The sequence below is a fragment of the Polyodon spathula genome, chromosome 17 (genome assembly GCF_017654505.1).
Source record: "Polyodon spathula isolate WHYD16114869_AA chromosome 17, ASM1765450v1, whole genome shotgun sequence".
Lineage (NCBI taxonomy): Eukaryota > Metazoa > Chordata > Actinopteri > Acipenseriformes > Polyodontidae > Polyodon > Polyodon spathula.
Genome location: NC_054550.1, coordinates 12064679 through 12082707, shown reverse-complemented (window position 1 = coordinate 12082707; position 18029 = coordinate 12064679). Strand labels below are relative to the sequence as shown.

General features: G+C 38.3%; 1 protein-coding gene across 3 annotated transcripts in view; it reads left to right on the top strand.

Annotated features, from left to right (window-relative positions):
• The window catches only part of LOC121330366 (excitatory amino acid transporter 2-like), a 78983-nt gene extending 61740 nt beyond the window's left edge, over positions 1-17243 (top strand). For all 3 annotated transcript variants that reach the window (XM_041276837.1, XM_041276839.1, XM_041276838.1), the window contains 9 exons: positions 1232-1384; positions 1638-1888; positions 2176-2350; positions 3857-3983; positions 5362-5595; positions 7326-7520; positions 7716-7850; positions 9907-10138; positions 15477-17243. In XM_041276837.1, coding sequence (XP_041132771.1) covers positions 1232-1384; positions 1638-1888; positions 2176-2350; positions 3857-3983; positions 5362-5595; positions 7326-7520; positions 7716-7850; positions 9907-10138; positions 15477-15551 — 1577 coding nt within the window. In that variant the 3' untranslated portion in view covers positions 15552-17243. The remainder of the gene's footprint in view (positions 1-1231; positions 1385-1637; positions 1889-2175; positions 2351-3856; positions 3984-5361; positions 5596-7325; positions 7521-7715; positions 7851-9906; positions 10139-15476) is intronic.
• Positions 17244-18029: the final 786 nt, after the last annotated feature.

Sequence of the window (18029 nt, the reverse complement as noted above, 5' to 3'; positions counted from 1 at the left end):
CTGTGGAAAAGAGTTTCAGGGTTGTGGGAATTGTTGCGGTGAGGGAATATAATTGGACATTCTAAATTGGGGAGAAAAATGGCAGTAAAATAACTGGAATAAATGATTCTTCAAAATATGATTTAGTGAAGAAATTACAATTATTCATAATCTGTTGTTGTTATTTTCATAGCCAACCTATAACTAGAAATCAAGTCCAATGTTATGACTAGGGTTTTTATTTCATAGTTACTGTGGCCCTCATACTAAGGTGGACCAAAGCACACAAAAAGTGTATGAAATAAAATGACCAGGAACCTTCTGAAGGAGTGAGATTCGCTCAACCTCCCCCCACAATATTTTTTTTTTTTCTGTAATTATTCAGCCCCCAGGGAAAAATCATCAGAATTGATGAAAGTGTTCCAGAAAGTGGGGATGGAGAGAAGGCCAGCCAATGAGATTGCTCCCCTGGGGGCTGTGAGCAGGCTGGTTTATCTATGTTCATAATGGAGATTTCATTTTTATAATATTGCATAAAGGTCTGTGTTGAAGCAAATAACCATAACCACTATCAAACTGAAGGAAGGGCTCTCAATACCAACAAGGATGACACTGTGTAACAATTATTATTTTTATTTTTTGTTCCTGGGTAGTAATGTTATTTCCTAATTGCTTATGCCTCAAAAGTATAGAAAATGGCTATTATTCTCCACAAACTTTGCTTTTGTGACCAGGACTATTTCCAATGGGAAAACAGGCAAATGTGTGTCTTTTCATTCACATAAAGTCAGAAAAAACAACATATGAATCCAAATTAACTTGTATTTATACTAAAGTAATACAAAGATGACTACAAAAGATTTGTATGTACAAAAGCTTTGATTTACTGTAAATACAGTATAATTGTAAATCTCGAAAAACTACTCACTTCTAAATCTTTTGTAGTCATCTTTGTATTACTTTAGTATAAATATATGTTAATTTGGATTCATTTGTTGTTTTTTTCTGACTTTATGTGAACGAAAAAACACACATTTGCCTGTTTTCCCATTGGAAATAGTGATATTTCAAAATATCACTGTCCTGGTCACAAAAGCAAAGTCTTTGGGGAATAATAGTGACACCGTCAACAGTGTTCCTATAGAGAAAGGTGGCATGACCCATGTGTATACCCAGCACTGCTCATATGGGGCAGGGTAACAGCCTTGGCTGTGATGGCTTTGTGTGCTAACCACAGCCTCTGTGCTTCCAGGGGTGATCCTGGGGGCAGTGTGTGGGTGCCTGTTGCGCTACGCCTCCCCTATCCATCCAGACGTCGTCATGGTTATTGCCTTCCCCGGGGACATCCTCATGAGGATGCTCAAGATGCTGATCCTGCCGCTCATCATCTCCAGTTTAATCACAGGTTCAGTACCCACCTTGCCATCCCACAATACTCCTCTTAATATGTCCATAGGTATGCTGAACAAGGATTTAAGATCTAGCCCTTTTATCTAAGCAGAGAAATGTCCAGAAATACCAAATTTGAGACTGCAGTATTGTAAAAAATACTTTTAATTTGGTGTTGTTTTCATCATACAGTATGCTGTGTATTACATTTATTTTCCTTACATTTTTTTAAACTATTGTTCTTTGTGCTCCTAACCCCGTCACCCCAGGCCTGGCTGGGTTGGACGCCAAGGCAAGTGGGCGCCTGGGCACCAGAGCCATGGTGTACTACATGTCAACGACCATCATTGCGGCTGTACTGGGGGTGATCCTGGTCTTGATCATACACCCTGGTAACCCCAAACTGAAGGAACATCTGGGTGAAGGCAACAAGAACGATGAGGTTTCCAGCCTGGACGCTGCCTTTGATCTCATCAGGAACCTTTTCCCAGATAACCTCGTGCAAGCCTGCTTCCAGCAGGTAGACTAATGTCCTAACCTCTTCCATGGGTCTCTCACATTGCTCTTGGGATACTCACAGCCTCTGTGAGTATTCCAGGGTTGACTGGGGTCTTTTGTCATAGGAGCATTTTGAGGTTAAATAAATAAATAAATAAAAGCCTGGAGCGGATCAGAGTTTTGTTTTAGGTTTCTGTATAAGGAATATTAATGAGGAAAATCCCAGTAAACATCTCCACCTATCTCCCAGTATACAGTACTCCCCTGATTTGCTAACTCTGCTCTTGTCTCTCTGCTCTGGCTGCATAGATCCAGACAGTCACCAAGAAGGTACAGGTGTTTCCAGAGCCAGATGAGATGGGGGAGGAAGGGAATTCCACCATGGACCCATTCCTGGAGGCAGTGAATGCTACTGTGGTCCCTCCTGAGCCTGTGTTCATCACCAAGAAATCATTGGAGTTCAAAGGAGGAATGAACGTGCTGGGTAGGAGGGGATGGGCTGACAAATCTAAGTAACCAATTTTTAGACATTGCTGGTGGGCTTTTAAAAGGGGACTCAGCAAAGCACTCTTATAAGTACAGTATTCAGCATCACTTGTATCATGTGGTTATTTTATTGTCTTTTTTAGTGTTCCTATTCCTTAAATGTTGTAACTGTAGCAGGTGACATGCAGTAGCCTTATTTTCTGATGTGTGTTGATGTGGACTCTGAGCCCACGCCTCGCTAACTCCCTGTGATGTGTGTTGATGGGGAGCCTGAGCACATGCCTCACTGTCTCCCTGTGATGTGTATTGTTGGGAGTCTGAGCCCACTCATCGCTATCTCCCAGTGATGTGTGTTGATGGGGAGTCTGAGCCCTTGTCTCGCTATCTCTGTGATGTGTGTTGATGGGGAGTCTGAGCTAGCACCTCTCTATCTCCCTGTGATGTGTGTTGACGGGGATTCTGAGCCAGCACCTCTCTATCTCCCTGTGATGTGTGTTGATGGGGAGTCTGACCCCTCGCCTCGCTATCTCCCTGTGATGATTGTGGATGGGAGTCTGAGCCCGCGTTTCGCTATCTCCCTGTGATGTGTGTTGATGAAAAGTCTGAGCCCGCGCTTCGCTATCTCCCTGTGATGTGTGTTGATGAAGAGTCTGAGCCCGTGCCTAGCTATCTCCCTGTGATGTGTGTTGATGAGTAGTTTAATCCCGTGCCTTGCTATCTCCCTGTTATGTGTGTTGATGGGGAGTCTGAGCCCTCGCTTCACTATCTCCTTATGATGTGTGTTGATGTGAGTCTGAGCCCATGCCTCGCTATCTCCCTGTGATATGTGTTGATTTGGAGTCTGAGCCCTCGCATCGCTGTCTCTCTGTGATGTGTTTTGATGGGGTCTAAGCCCTCGCCTCGTTTTCTCTGTGATGTGTGTTGATGGGAGTCTGATCCCACGCTTCGCTATCTCCCTGTGATGTGTGTTGATGGGGAGTCTGAGCCCTTGCCTCACTATCTCCATGTGATGTGTGTTGATGGGGAGTCTAAGCCCTCGCTTCGCTATTTCCCTGTGATGTGTGTTGATGGGACTCTGAGCCCACACTTCGCTATCTCTGTGATGTGTGTTGATGGTGAGTCTGAGCCCACACCTCGCTATCTCCCTGTTATGTGTGTTGATGGGAAATCTGTGCCCTCGCCTCGCTATCTCCCTGTGATGTGTGTTGATGGGAGTCTGAGCCCACACTTCGCTATCTCCCTGTGATGTGTGTTGATTGAGAGTCTGAGCTCCCCATCAACCCAGAGAGTGGTGAGGGTGTGGAATGGGTTACCTAGTCACGCAGTTGAGGCAAAATTACTTAGATCTTTTAAGATCCAACTTGACAAAGTTTTGAAATCAATCAACTACTAGGAACAAGACAAGATTAGATGGGCCGAATGGTCTCCTCACGTTCATACATTTTCTTCTGTTCTTCTGTTAATGTGACAGGTACTGTTAATATTCCCTGGTGTGTGTCCACAGGTGTGATTGGCTTCTTCATTGCCTTTGGAATTGCCATGGGGAAGATGGGGGAGAAGGCCAAGCTCATGCTGGAATTCTTCAACATCCTCAATGAGATTGTCATGAAGCTGGTCATCATGATCATGTGGTCAGTGAGGCTCTGCACAAACTCCAGCTCTCTATAAAGATATATTTTATCTCCTTCTGATATGGGGTTGATATTCACTGCCATGGCTTACTGTGTTATAGTATATCATTAGTATACATTGCTGCATTAATATACAGTGCTGCATTAGTATGCATTGCTGCATTAGTATACATTGCTGCATTAGTATACAGTTGTGCATTAGTATACATTGCTGCATTAGTATACAGTGCTGCATTAGTATACATTGCTGCATTAGTATACAGTTCTGCATTAGTATACATTGTTACATTTATACATTGTATACATGTATACACTTTATTAATTCACATGCAGTTGTACCGAGATTCCAACTGAATGATTGATTAGCAATCGAGTCTCGGTACAGCTGCATAAAAACAGCATGTTTGCACTCACTCGGGGTTGTGTGTTCGGTGAGTGGAGAACGGGTGTGGAGAAGGAGAGTAAACAAAGTAAAATAACATAATTAAAACTGTCTTGACTCGCCATATTTGTTTGTCTGTTAGTCCACTGTTTGTTTAGTGTTAGTCTGTTTTGTTTCATCTCTTTGTTTTGGCTACCAGTGCCATGTCCTGTCCGTGTCCTTTTATTTTCTGTTTGTTCAGTTATTAAATGCTGAGCGCAACCAAGCGCTCAGCTTCACCAAACTCCACGTCTCTGTGTTTCTTTTGTGTTGGTTCCTGTTTCTGGTCTGACGTCACCCACTGCAGCCGTCTTTATGACATTGCATTAATATACATATTGCTACAAGCATCCCTACTTTATGTCATAAGTCAAACACTATGACCATTTTATTAAATTAACAAAAGGTCAATTTGTAAATGAGCTAATGACAAAAGGTATATCTTTGCTAGGATTTTAAAAGCTGTTTTATTCTCTTCCTGATTTGGTGTGAACCTTTAGGGGGCTAAGCAAAGGTTTCAAATGTGTTTGTCACTTGTTATTAGCATTCACTGATCCCATTTTCGTTTTTTTAATTTTTTTGCTTTTATAAAAACATCAGTAGATACATCTAGATAGACATACAGACAGACAAAACAGATAGTAGAAAAACAGATATCGTAAAGAAACATGGAAATTAGGTGACGATACACCTTGAACAGAGGGAAGGAAACACTTCTTTACACAGAGCGTGTTGAGGGTATGGAATGGGTTACCTAGGCATTTTTTTGAGGCAGAAACACTTGGATCCTTTAAGACCCAAGTTGACAAAGTTCTGAGATCAATCAGCTACTGGGGGAGCTTAATGAGCGAAATCACCTCCTCATGTTTGTAAATGGTCTTATGTGCACATATATAAACAGAAAAAACGTAAGATATTATATGTCAAGCAGTGGTTTATACTGCTTGTGTTCCCCAGGTACTCTCCGCTGGGTATCGCCTGCTTGATTTGTGGGAAGATTATATCTATCAAGGATCTGGAGGTAGTAGCTCGCCAGCTGGGAATGTACATGGTGACTGTCATCGTGGGGCTTATCATCCATGGGTTGATCTTCCTGCCGCTCATCTACTTCGTCTTTGTGCGCAAAAACCCATTCACCTTCCTTGGGGGCATCTTCCAGGCTTGGATCACTGCTCTGGGCACTGCCTCCAGGTACCCTGTCCTTGACAAAAGCATTCAGTTTGCTTTTGTTCGTCTCAGTGAGCAATTCTCAGGATATACATCAATCACTTTACTTAAATTACACTGTATGTGCCAGATGTTCAATTATGATGTTATTTGTCATAACAATGCTGTTAGTTTTTTTTAGGAAATGCTTTGTGCCAGCAGTTTTGCTTCACGGTTCATCCTTAGATGAATATGCAGTTATGGATGTTCCTGCATAACTTGCAAAAAGATGGTGCAAATTAGGATTCTCAGATATTATAATGAGATGTACTGAAGATGCCGGCAATTGCGACACTTACAATTGCATCAATTTCTTAAGAACTTTTGAAAGCATTTTTGAGGCGAACACCCAAATAACTGTTCTCCCCTCCACCTCATTCTGAACATCTGTATAGGAATAGGAAACACACCTATTCTATTAATGTGCAGGTGGTTTGTAAAAGTGCACAATTTAGCACTGCACCACTGACTAACTTAAATAAAAACGGACAGTATACATTTGGCTTATAGGCTACTCATGATAATACGAATTAGTGGTATAACGCAACATTTGTTGCTGGTCCCTTGAAATTCATATTAACGAGAATTGACTGTCCTGTAAATATCATAACTTGATCAATGCAGCTCCATGATCTATTTTGTGTTAATTGTCTAGGCTACTAAGTATGCCAAGTTAATAATAATAAAATAATAATAATAATAATAATAATAATAATAATAATAATAATAAACTGCTAAAATAAGTTAGTTTCAATTTAGTCTTTTAGTCGCATTTGCAATGTGTACAATGCTGCAGTATGATTTATTTTGTCAGTAGCCTAGCTACAGGTGAAAGTAAAAAACAAAATGTGCTAGGTATTTGATTTTACTACTGAACTGTATATTGTACAGATTTATAGTCTTTTTATCATGTAATGTGTAGCCTACTTAAAACATATTATTTCAGGGCAATGATTTATACACTTAAAATACACTGAGCACTATAAATGTATGTGTGTGTGTGTGTGTGTGTGTGTGTGTGTGTGATCTTATTGTATTTTTTTTGATAGAAACACATTTTTTATTTGGGGGTGAAGATGGTGGCCCCACTATAGAATCTGATGGGATTAAACTGCCTTTCATTATTTATTCTAAAAAAATGTTGCTAGAGATCTCACTAAGATGATGCAACAAATATTCAAATTAGTATATTGTGGCTCTTTATTAACATATTTTTTTCTTAGTACATACAACAAAATGTATACTTTACGAATTGTTGCAACAGCAAAGCAAATTGCGGTGTGTTTGCACTGTGACTGGCTCATCTTAGTACATATACCCCTGAGTGTGTTAATGTGTTCATCACCCTGAGTGTGCTATTTGATTGATAAAATCCCCTCACCCCCCACCTCCCCCCCTCAACCCCCTACTTGGTTGACAAGGAAATCAGGCAGGCTTGGTGACATATCTGCACAGCTTGGAACATTTTTTTGTCAATGAGATTTTTCTCTCTCTACATTCTATTAATATATGCTTACATTTTACAATTTGTTAAGCAACGCTATGTAGTAAACCAATTTTTAAGGTACAGATTGTTAAACTTGAACATAAAATGCAAGATGACAATATTAATGAGAAATGACTTTGTATTGTTTTGTTTGTTTGTTTGAGAGGGCTCAAACTAGTCTTACTCATAATGAATTGCCTTCCCTCTCTCTGCCTCTGTCTATTGATAGTGCCGGGACCCTCCCAGTCACATTCCGTTGCTTGGAAGAAAATCTTGGAATCGATAAGCGTGTGACACGCTTCGTGCTGCCTGTTGGAGCCACCATCAACATGGACGGCACTGCGCTGTACGAGGCTGTGGCTGCCATCTTCATCGCACAGATGAACGGGATCCATTTGGACGCAGGGCAGATTGTAACAGTCAGGTGAGACAACTACTTCTACCTGTCATGTGCTTGCATTAGCTATATACACCTCGTGTATGCAGTTCTGAAAGAAGCACATGGTAGGTTAAATAAAGTGTTTAGGTAGTCTGTTATACTTGCACATACTCTGGAGTTAAAGCAATGCACTGGCAAATAACCTAACAAGACTAAACTGAATAATACGCATTCTTTCAGCTTGACAGCAACACTGGCCAGTGTGGGTGCAGCCAGTATTCCCAGTGCTGGACTGGTCACCATGCTACTGATCCTCACAGCAGTGGGGCTGCCTACCCAGGACATCAGTCTTCTAGTGGCTGTCGACTGGTTTCTGTAAGTAACACACTATTCCTGTGTCATTAACATATACACATGTTACTGTTACAAACCATGATACATGTGAGCACTCAAGAGTCCTAAAATTGTGCTTTAACAAGTACATATTTTGCTCTGAAACAAAAAGCTTTTGGAAGTTGAATTTCATATATTTTCTGGCTTTATTTTCCTGCTATTAATATTAAAAATAATTGCTGTTTAATTAGGGCTTCTGTTTTTCGGTTTTTATTAATTTCATTTTCCAGTGCTTATTTTTTTTAACTATTTTTGATTTTATGTAAATCATTTTTTTTTTTTTTTTTTTCAAATTGTTATAGTTTTTGGGTACTTTCTAAAATGCTTGGCCATTTTTTTTCTGTCAAAATATGTATAGTAGTAACTCCACAGTACTTGCACTCTTAAGTTGTACCTTATTTTCTTTTTGTCTTCCACAACAAAATCCTCATGGTCACAGGTACATTCTTCTGGGGCTTTTGTGTGTAGGCATTTGTTTTCACATTTCGGCACAATTTGCAATTCTGTTTTAAATTATCCATATCTTAACTCTGATACAGCTTTAAATCCCCCAAACAAGCCTCCATTCCTGATTGTAATCTTGTTTTAAATCTCGCAGGCGGAGACTCCATTAGAAATATAAAAATGTGCTGCCACTCAGTAGTTGTGGTGGGTTTAAAGTTTAAAGTCAGGAAGGAAGGACATTGCCTAGCAGCACTGAGAAAGTTAGTTAGTTTGTGTTTTTTTGTTTTTTTGGGGTTTTTTTAGGTTTTGTTTTTTAATCGGAAAGGGGTGGTCAATGTAAATTGAGTAACCATTTTTACTGTTTTTCCTGTGTTTTCCAGTGTTTATTGATTATAAACTGATTTATTGTTTTTATTGGTTAAAACCAAAAATCAGAAGCCCTGTATGTAATATAATACAGTTCTCAAAAAGAGAAAGTTATTATTATTTATTATTATTATTATTATTATTTATTATTATTATTATTATTATTATTATTATTAATACTCCTACTGCTAGTAATACTAATAATAATGCAAGGCTCTCTCATTATGATGCGGCCCCTTTATAGCTCAGAACAGCTTATAAGCACGAGTGGACTAGTGGAATAATGCGGTTCTACTAATGCTTGTATCGTCGTTATAAAGAGGAACACACATTGCCAGTCTATGGTTCCTGACTGCAGCGTTAAAAAGGGAAAGCACTGTACATGTTTCAGGCTAATGGTATGTGTTTCGAAGTAATCCTGAATTTAAGATCTAGATCTTCTAAAATTAATAATAGCCAAAAACTTGTAATAATCTGGTAAACATTTTAGAAATGGTAGTAAGTACTTTAGTTTATTTCAATAGCTAGTGAAGAGCTTCATGTCATTCTGTATCTCTATACCTACTTGTTTTTAGAATGTTTTTATAGCTGTTACAGAACAAGCTATTCTTCAATTCTTTATAACATACTTTATAACATATTTATACAGTTACTGCACTATTGATTGTTTATAATGGATCCTCAAACTAAACTCATAACTGTATCACTGTAGTTGTTGCTGTGGATTTATAAACCAGCTGGCTTTAATTACCTACTGAGAATTCACACTGGGTTTACCAGAAACGGGGCCTCACTGCAAATATTCACCAGTGGCTCAGCTCCTCAGTAGCATCTCGAAACATGTGCTGCGTATGCATTCCTACATTTTCAAACTCATGTTGAAATGATAAATATCACAGGGAAGGAACAGTATGGTCTCTATTTTCAAACAAAAGGCAAATTAATAAAAGTATACAGTTTGTAACAGTATAATCATAGCAAGAAGCAACTGGATGATACCATTGTTTAATTCCTCACTAAAAAAATACTTTTGCCTTGGCACCATCTTAAAAAAAAGTGTCCTATGGATACAACTGTCATTACTGTAATTGCCTGACGTTCATGCCTGATCCATTTTTGAATTAGAATGTTTATTGTGAGACCCCCTGCACCCCATTGCAGTCCAAGGCACCCAGCTCTGTGCCCAAGGTGATCTGTGCGCCTTGCCTGTGCTTGTGTGTCCCCTCAGAGACAGGCTGCGGACCTCAGTGAATGTAGTTGGGGATTCATTTGGTGCCGGGATCGTTTACCACCTGTCCAAGGCAGAGCTGGAGAGCCTTGATGCCCAGCATGGCCACCCAGAAGCAATGGAACTCATCAAAACACAGTCGCTGTATGACGATCTCAAGAACCACCAGGAAAACAACTCCAACCAGTGTGTTTATGCAGCTCACAATTCTGCCATAGTAGATGAGTGCAAGGTACATTTCACATTTATGGATATAGAGACTTGTATATAGTGATGCATGCCTCTTCTTTGTATTGCATGTTTGTATATAGCTCTCTCTCTCACTGTCTTTCTCCCTCTCTCTCTACATATATATCAAAACAAATTATGTCATTTAGGAAGAATTTTGCATATTCAAAACATTTATTTACATTTATTTATAAATGGAACAGCAGTCTCTGTGCCACCCAGAGTTTCATGAGAATCAGTACTATATCATGCTTACTGGGCCTTTATATGTTTTTGAGTACACCTTTCAGTCAAACTGTTGAGTTTACAAGGTTGTTAAGTACAATTTTCACAAGATTTCAAAGACAGTCTACTCAAACAAACATATTCATTTAAACTTGTAAAAACTCATGTTGAAATTTAAATCAGCATGAAGCTGATACACACCTGTACAAGAACACTTAATCTGTGTACCTTCAGAAGCTGAAAGAGGTAGTCACTGAAATATGAGTGATCCAACAGAACAATTCAGCGATTATCACATGAGATTTTGACAAGATCTCACAAACAAATTCCCTATAATTACAGGGATTAAACATCTAATGCGTTTCATAAACTTCTTCATGTTACTTTTCTTTCTTGAGATCACTACTGGCTTTGACTCAAAGTTGAAACCAAATTATGTCACTTCATCCACCTAGGAAGAAAGCATAAGTGTGAGGAAAAGCAGAGAGTGGTGAGGGTATGAAATGGGTTACCTAGTCATATTGTTGAGTCATAATCACTTGGATCCTTTAAGATCCAACTTCACAAAGTTTTGAGAACAGTCAGATACTAAACTGGACAAGCTTAGAGGAGCCAAATGGCCTCCTCTCGCTCTTACATTTTCTTAGGTTCTCATGTAAGGTACAAATCAAGAAGACAAATGTTTTGACAGAATGTTTGTATGCTTCACTTTGATGGGGTTATTTTGAAGAAGTGTAATTTTCATTGTGTAAGCGGGACTTGCTGCATTTGAAAGACTCCGTTTCCCAGTTACATATTGAGTTTCAGAACATAGTAGAGCAGTATTACTTTGAAGAAAGTCATTTTACGTTACTATCATGCAAGAAATCAGTCTGCACCCTAATTAATATTTATTTTGGTCAGAGAAACTTACTTGATAACGTACACATGCTACAGCTGAATCTTCTACTAAAGTAAAATGGAGGAATTCGGCACATCGAGGCGCAAACCATTTTCCCCTACTGGGAGGGACGGGGGGGTGGGACGACTAATTTAAAGCACAATCAATTAAAAAAAAAAATGTTCTCAGTGTTTTAGATACTACAACTTCACCTGGTAGGCTATTCCATACATTTGTTAAAAAAAAAAAAAAAAAAAACATGCGCACTACCTTCTCTAAACTTACTTTTAATCAGCTTCAACTTACAATATGTCCCCTTGTTCTTCTCTCGGTACATAAGGGGACATAAGTTAACTTTGGGTTAACTTTATCTATACCATTTGTCATTTTAAAGACTTCAATTAATTGCCCTCATTCCCTTCTTTTTTCTCGGCTGAGATTTCATTATTTTAACCTGTCCTCATAGCTCATGTCATTAAGTCGTGGGATCAGCCTAGTTGCCCTTCTCGTTACCTTTTTAATTGCCTCACCACACTGGCGAGATACTTTTACAGATGACTCCACTATAACCCAGAGATCCATTTCAAAGTCCTCATCCCCTGTTTCCATCCCATTCGTTTTATAACATGGATTTTTACGCCCAATGTACAATGCTGTATATTTCTTAACATTAAAATGAATTTGCCACCAGTTTTCTCCATTGCAGAGAAGGCCCAAATCTCTTTAAATTAGATGGACTGCGTAATCAGAGTCCACAGCTCCCCCAGGTTTGGTATAATCTGCAAATCTGACAATCTTGCAATGTGTATCTTGTCCAAGTCACTTATATAAATGAGCAACAGGTACAGACCCTTGTGGTACCCCACTAAGTACACCCCCCCCCAATCTGATTTTACACCTCTCACAATTATTGTTTTTTAACCAGTTCTGTATCCAATTACATGACCTCCCCTATAGTCATGATGATTTTAATTTACTTACATTTAAGTCTTTCATGGAGTGCTTTGTCAAAGGCTTTTTGAAAAACAAAATAAATTATGTCATAAGTATCTACATTAGCTGTAACATCCTCAAAAATGTCAAGTAGTTTAGTCAAGCATGACCTTCCTCTTCTGAAACTTACCTCACAATATTGCTTTCATCTTTTTACATGTTACGGAAGTAAAATAAATAGGTCTATAATTTCCTGAGTCTTAGCCTCTTTTTTAAATAATGGCACAACATGTGCAAGCTTCCAGTCTTTAGTAGTCTACTTATTTATATCCTTGAACTGGAACCATGAAACACTTGCTGACAGATAGGAAAAGTGGTAGGTTAGGTCGAGGAGGACTAAGTGTCAAGAATCTGGCAATTCCTAGACAGGCTATAATACATTCTCAACTCATAAAATACCCAGCACGCAGCTTATCTGCACCGCTGGTAGTATATACTGTTAACACAGACTTTCACAAACACAGGTGTACATAAAGGACCTTATTTAATTTGCATTGAAAAAAAACCCACTATATTACACTCTGATTATGACATTTGTATTTTACAATGTGATCTGGAAGATGTCCTAAAAAGAAGCTGCTGGTTGTTTTTTGGGGGTTTTTTTGTACACATGTAGATTATGAATAACTTTTAGATTTATTTTGAGGAAACTGAAGTGCAAAACAACCAGTGGTGTGCCGTGACAAAATCTACTGGGGAGTCAATACCCTCATGCCCACCCTCGTTCTGAATCCTTTTAGAGGTACCCAAGAATATTATGGCTGTTGACAAGTGATTACATGCTGTCGTAGTCAAAAATCAGTGAAAGTAATTCCACATAATGACCTCTACTTGAGGAATTGGTGCCTTGCTTGTAATGGTAAACAACAGAATCAGTCAAGTGTCTAAGAACCTCAAGATCCTTTCTTACTTGTTCATTGTGATGTATTGTATCCCTACACTTCTGCTCATCCAGTTGAACATCAATCCGGGTTTGTCCAAATGTTCCAGTTCCAGTACCGGTAAGCCACAGATACCTTTCATAATTAGAAGTTTGTTTCTTTTTTAACAATCTCCCATTTTTCTGAGAAAGTTCTTCTTTAAAATTGATATGTAACCAAATCGACTATGATGTAATCCGAAATATTACTTTGAAGTTCTGAATATAATTCTCAATAACAATATCACGTGAAATTCAGCTATTCTTACACCACTTATCCCATCATATTTATGTCCGCCTCTGCTCATTAATGATTGCTCAGCTGCAAAACCAGGGACAGATCTTTGACTCTCCCATTGGTTAGACTTACATAAGACCTTCAGCCGAGGCAGAGAATACCTTCAACTGTTTATGGTCCCGCCTCTGCTCACTAATGCTTGGATTGCAGTGGTGAAAATGCAGACCTATTGGTTGATGGCATCGCAGGCCCTTCAGACAAACATTAGAGTATGTTTTGCAGCATATAAGCAAGCATGGTAAATTGAGTGCTGTCGACAGTTTAGTTGAAGCTCTCTGTTCAGGAAAGAATAACTTGAAGGCCCTGACAGCAAGCCCCTGAAAACAACAGTAAATTTATTATTGTAAGTCTAGTATACTTCAAGAGCTAGTAACCATTTGTTAGTATGTGTATTTTAACTATTTCAATGGTATTTCTTTATTTTTAACACTGATGTTTAGTAAAGGTAACTGTTTTTAATGCATCATTACTTATTCCAGGACATCTCCAGTGCTTTTTTTTTGCCACTAGACCCCTGGTGTCAAACCGATGGCATAACACTGACCCGCTATTTCTAATATTTACACCAAAATAAAACAAAAACCTAGCTCCACTTTAGAGCGCTGACTATACATGTCAGGAACCTATTTTAACACACCGGACAGCTAAGCTGTTTACCAACTAACAAAACACACAGTTTTGGATTAACCCACAAAGTAAGAAAGTTTTACACACTACCTTTTTGTATGACTGAATACACCCTCAGTCGGGCTCTCCATACAGCAGCAACATTGAACAGACTGGCTGCTTTCTTTTTAAACCCTGCGTTCGGCTCTAATTTACAATTATGCCCCGGTGTGGGTGATAATTCTAGAATTAACGTGCATTTGCATATGTGTTTAGCAGGGACACTTTCGTATGAGATGGTGTAAATTACGTGTCAGTAGTTGAAAGAATAAAGTTACGTTAGAAATATACTTTATGTAACTACTTCTAATGTAGCGTACATTTACACAGAAAACCATCTGTGTAACCTTACAGCTTACTGACTTTTGAAAATAGAACAGAAACACACTTACTAAATGGTAAACCCCACTACCTTCCTTTGAAAATAACCCCCTCTAGTTTTAAGTCAGAATTTAAGTCCTATAGTAAAATGAGAAATGCAAAATACTTTAACTTCATAAAACAGGAAGGATTCAAAATAAAGGACAAGCTCCATTAATAAGGTAAAGTGGTAACTGTCGTTTCTAGCAGTCATGGCTCGGTTAAGTATTGGTGGCACAATAGCATGAGTTCTCTCTATTCACTAAATAAGCTTTCCCTTTCTAATATGTTGACAAATGTGATTGGGAGGCATAACGACTGCTATTTCATGATGCACTGTTTGTTTTTATTTGCTGTACATTTGCTTGTTTTAATTTTGAGAGCGCTGGTCTTGTGAAGCTGACATTCAGATATGTTGTAATGCATGCATATATCACAGAATGTTTTATTATTTAGAAACAAAGAAAATGAAGCTTTCATATTTTTTTTATATTTTCATGCAATACCAGTCATTTGTTATTTTTGAAGTTTTAGTCAAGAGGCTGTGAGCATGTATTGTAGGGATAGTTCATTGTCATCAAGTAGTGGTATGTATCTGTATACAATGGAGCAGAGATACTGTTTTCTTAAGGGACCTGTTTACGTAGTTACAGTATTTATTTATTGATGTTTATTTATTTATTTATTTATTTAGTATTTTATAATTATTTTAATAATTTATTGATGCAAATTACTTAATAAAAGGAAAATTACTTAATAAAAGGAATTCTTTGTAAAAAAGAATCTGTTGAAGTTTGTTGAATCTGTTGAATCTTCCCTTTCTGTTGGCATCATTGGTTGTAAAGAGACTCTAAAGAGTTAAATAACTGTTCTGTCAACCCAGTCTTGTAATATTTGTCTCTGAACAAGAAAAACAAGGTCTCTCTGCTCCACACCTGTTGAAACATGTCTTTGAAAGTGCCTTGATCATTGAGTTAGATGTTCCTAATAATTGCTTTCAGGTCACTCTGGCCACAAATGGCTCAACTGCTGAATACACACTTGTTGAGGAGGAACCATGGAAACATGCAAAATAAAGAACACAGGCCCCTGCTCCAGCTAATCCTGAGCTCCAGAAGCTTGCCTCCTGGTGAACCAACAAACAAAACAAACAAACTAATAATTGGTTTAATACTTTAGCTCAAACTTCTATTAATAATCTCAGCCATTCATGAACTAACTATCTAACTAGCACATATTCATTGTGATTGTAGTAGGCTTAGATGGGAATTAGGTCTTTAAACCCTGTTTCATTGGGCCCTGCTGTGAAGAACAGAAACAGTTATTTGCGTGGTTTTCCAGGGGCCAGCTCACCACACATGCATCAAGCTGAGCTTCAAGCGAAAGGGGCAGGGAGAACTCTTCAGTTTTAGGGTAATAAGTGAGCAAAGCAGAAAAAGAAATCCGTGGAAATTGTGAGAATGGTACTTGTTTCTTCTCTCCCTGTCTTTTCTGAGCATCCCCCTACCCCTTCATCACTCCTTCAGTCTGAAGCTACATACACGTACATTAGGAGAATATACCACTGACCAGGAATAAGGAAAAAAGGTATGAACCCATGCTAATAAGGGAGTAATTAAGGGGTTTGTTTTGGGGGATCAAAAGACAGGGATCCCTCCTTTAGGCACTCAGGTGAACTTCCCTGCAGTTTCAGTTCTACCTCAAGGTGTTCTGACACTTTTCAGCTGCACTGTTATCAATTAAAACACTTTCCACATAAAGCAGCCTGCTTGCTGTATACCGATAGTATTACAAGAGGGAAAAAATAAGGAATAAAGGTGCTGTCCTTAATTAAGAATAACATGCAATTATAGGGTTTAGAAAGACATTTTATGTTATGGCATAACTATATGAGCATAGGTCTGTATATTTAATGCATAGCTATGTTTATAGCTGGCACTGTCTTTACTTTTCCAAACATGACAGCCGCAGTTATTGAGTAAGTGGTTGCTAGAACATTAGCACCTTACCACTATGTTAAAGACAACATTTAGTTTTTTCTTTTACCTTTTCTTTAGATTAAGATACTGGCACTTGTGATTGGGTGATTTAGTTGCTCCAAGTTTGAATCAGCTTTCCCTTTGTTTTCTCAAGTAAGTTTGAGCCAAGCTCATCCTGTCTTTGGACTGCCACCTATACTACTTTCTGAAATGAGGAAATCAAATAAAATGTCCAAAGTCAGGAGGGAATTTAGCTTAAAGTAGGATAGAGACACTGGTAAATATTGTTCTTAATGTCCCTATAGGAGCAACAGAACTGATCCACATACGGGGAAGTTAACAACACATTCAAATGCAATTAAAGCTATTTACTCTTCTCTAAAAAAAGCAATGGCCACTTTATCAATCCCCAAAACACTTCATTGGACTGGGCAATTGTGGCACCTCTCCTATTTCACTTACTCCTATTTTACAGACACTTGTCTGCTTTAATTACACCTTTAACATTCCAAGCATAGGCTAAGCTACTCTAACAGCATTGTGTGAGCGTTCTGTCTGAATCTCTATCGCATATGCAGAAGGCTTTCAGGCTGCTTTAGTTTTTAGTTTTTTTTTTTTTTTTTTTAAGAAATTATTGTCAAAGTGCAAAACAGAATCATATAAAACACATAAAGGTGTTACACAGATTAAAGAAACTTCATTAAGTAAATATACTAAGCATGAAAAGAAACGTATCACTATTATAAAAAAAAGTTTAAAAAAATAAGGTATATAAATGAGGGACATTGACGAAATGCTTTTGGTTTCTTTTTAATCACTCGATCATTCATCCTTGACCGTGACACGCTTGAGTGACAATGACTGAAGCATATGCATTAATCACCTAATTAGTGAGACAGTTGGATATGGAGTGATTTCAGCTGTTGAATTGCAAGCTTGAATAAAAGCAATAAGGAAAATCACAGAAAAAAAACCAATATGCCACATCTGTCAAGAGAGCAGCGCCTTCGTGCAATCGGCATGTTGGAGGCTGAACTAGGGCAGCATACTGTGGCTTGCCGTCTTGAGTGCTCACAGCCAGCAATTTCAAACCTGGCAAGACAGTATAACCAGACACACTCAGTCAATGACAAGCTACGAACTGGGAGACCATGAACCACAACACCTGTCCAAGATCGACAGATCATTTTGCAGCATCTTCGTGATGTCAAGTGTTAATCAGCACAATAAAAAGTCACTGACCTGCTCTAAAACAGAGTTTTTCATTTTTCGATCACATCTAGTGAATTTTATCCAAATGTAAGTGATAAGTTTCTTTTGATGCTCAAATATAAGTGATACATTTCTTTTGATGCTCAGTATACTTACTAATTATTTTAGGAATCTATTACTGTACTAACTACTGATGTAGGAGATTACAAACTTTGTTCTGCTTCTTGGATGTTGCATATTCTAATGAGATTTTTCTTGTACAGTTTCAAATCTATATACATCACCTTCCAAGACTATTAAGACAGATCAATAAATGCAAAATGACTGCGGCGGGCCATTCAGACTGCTTGCTCACAAAATATT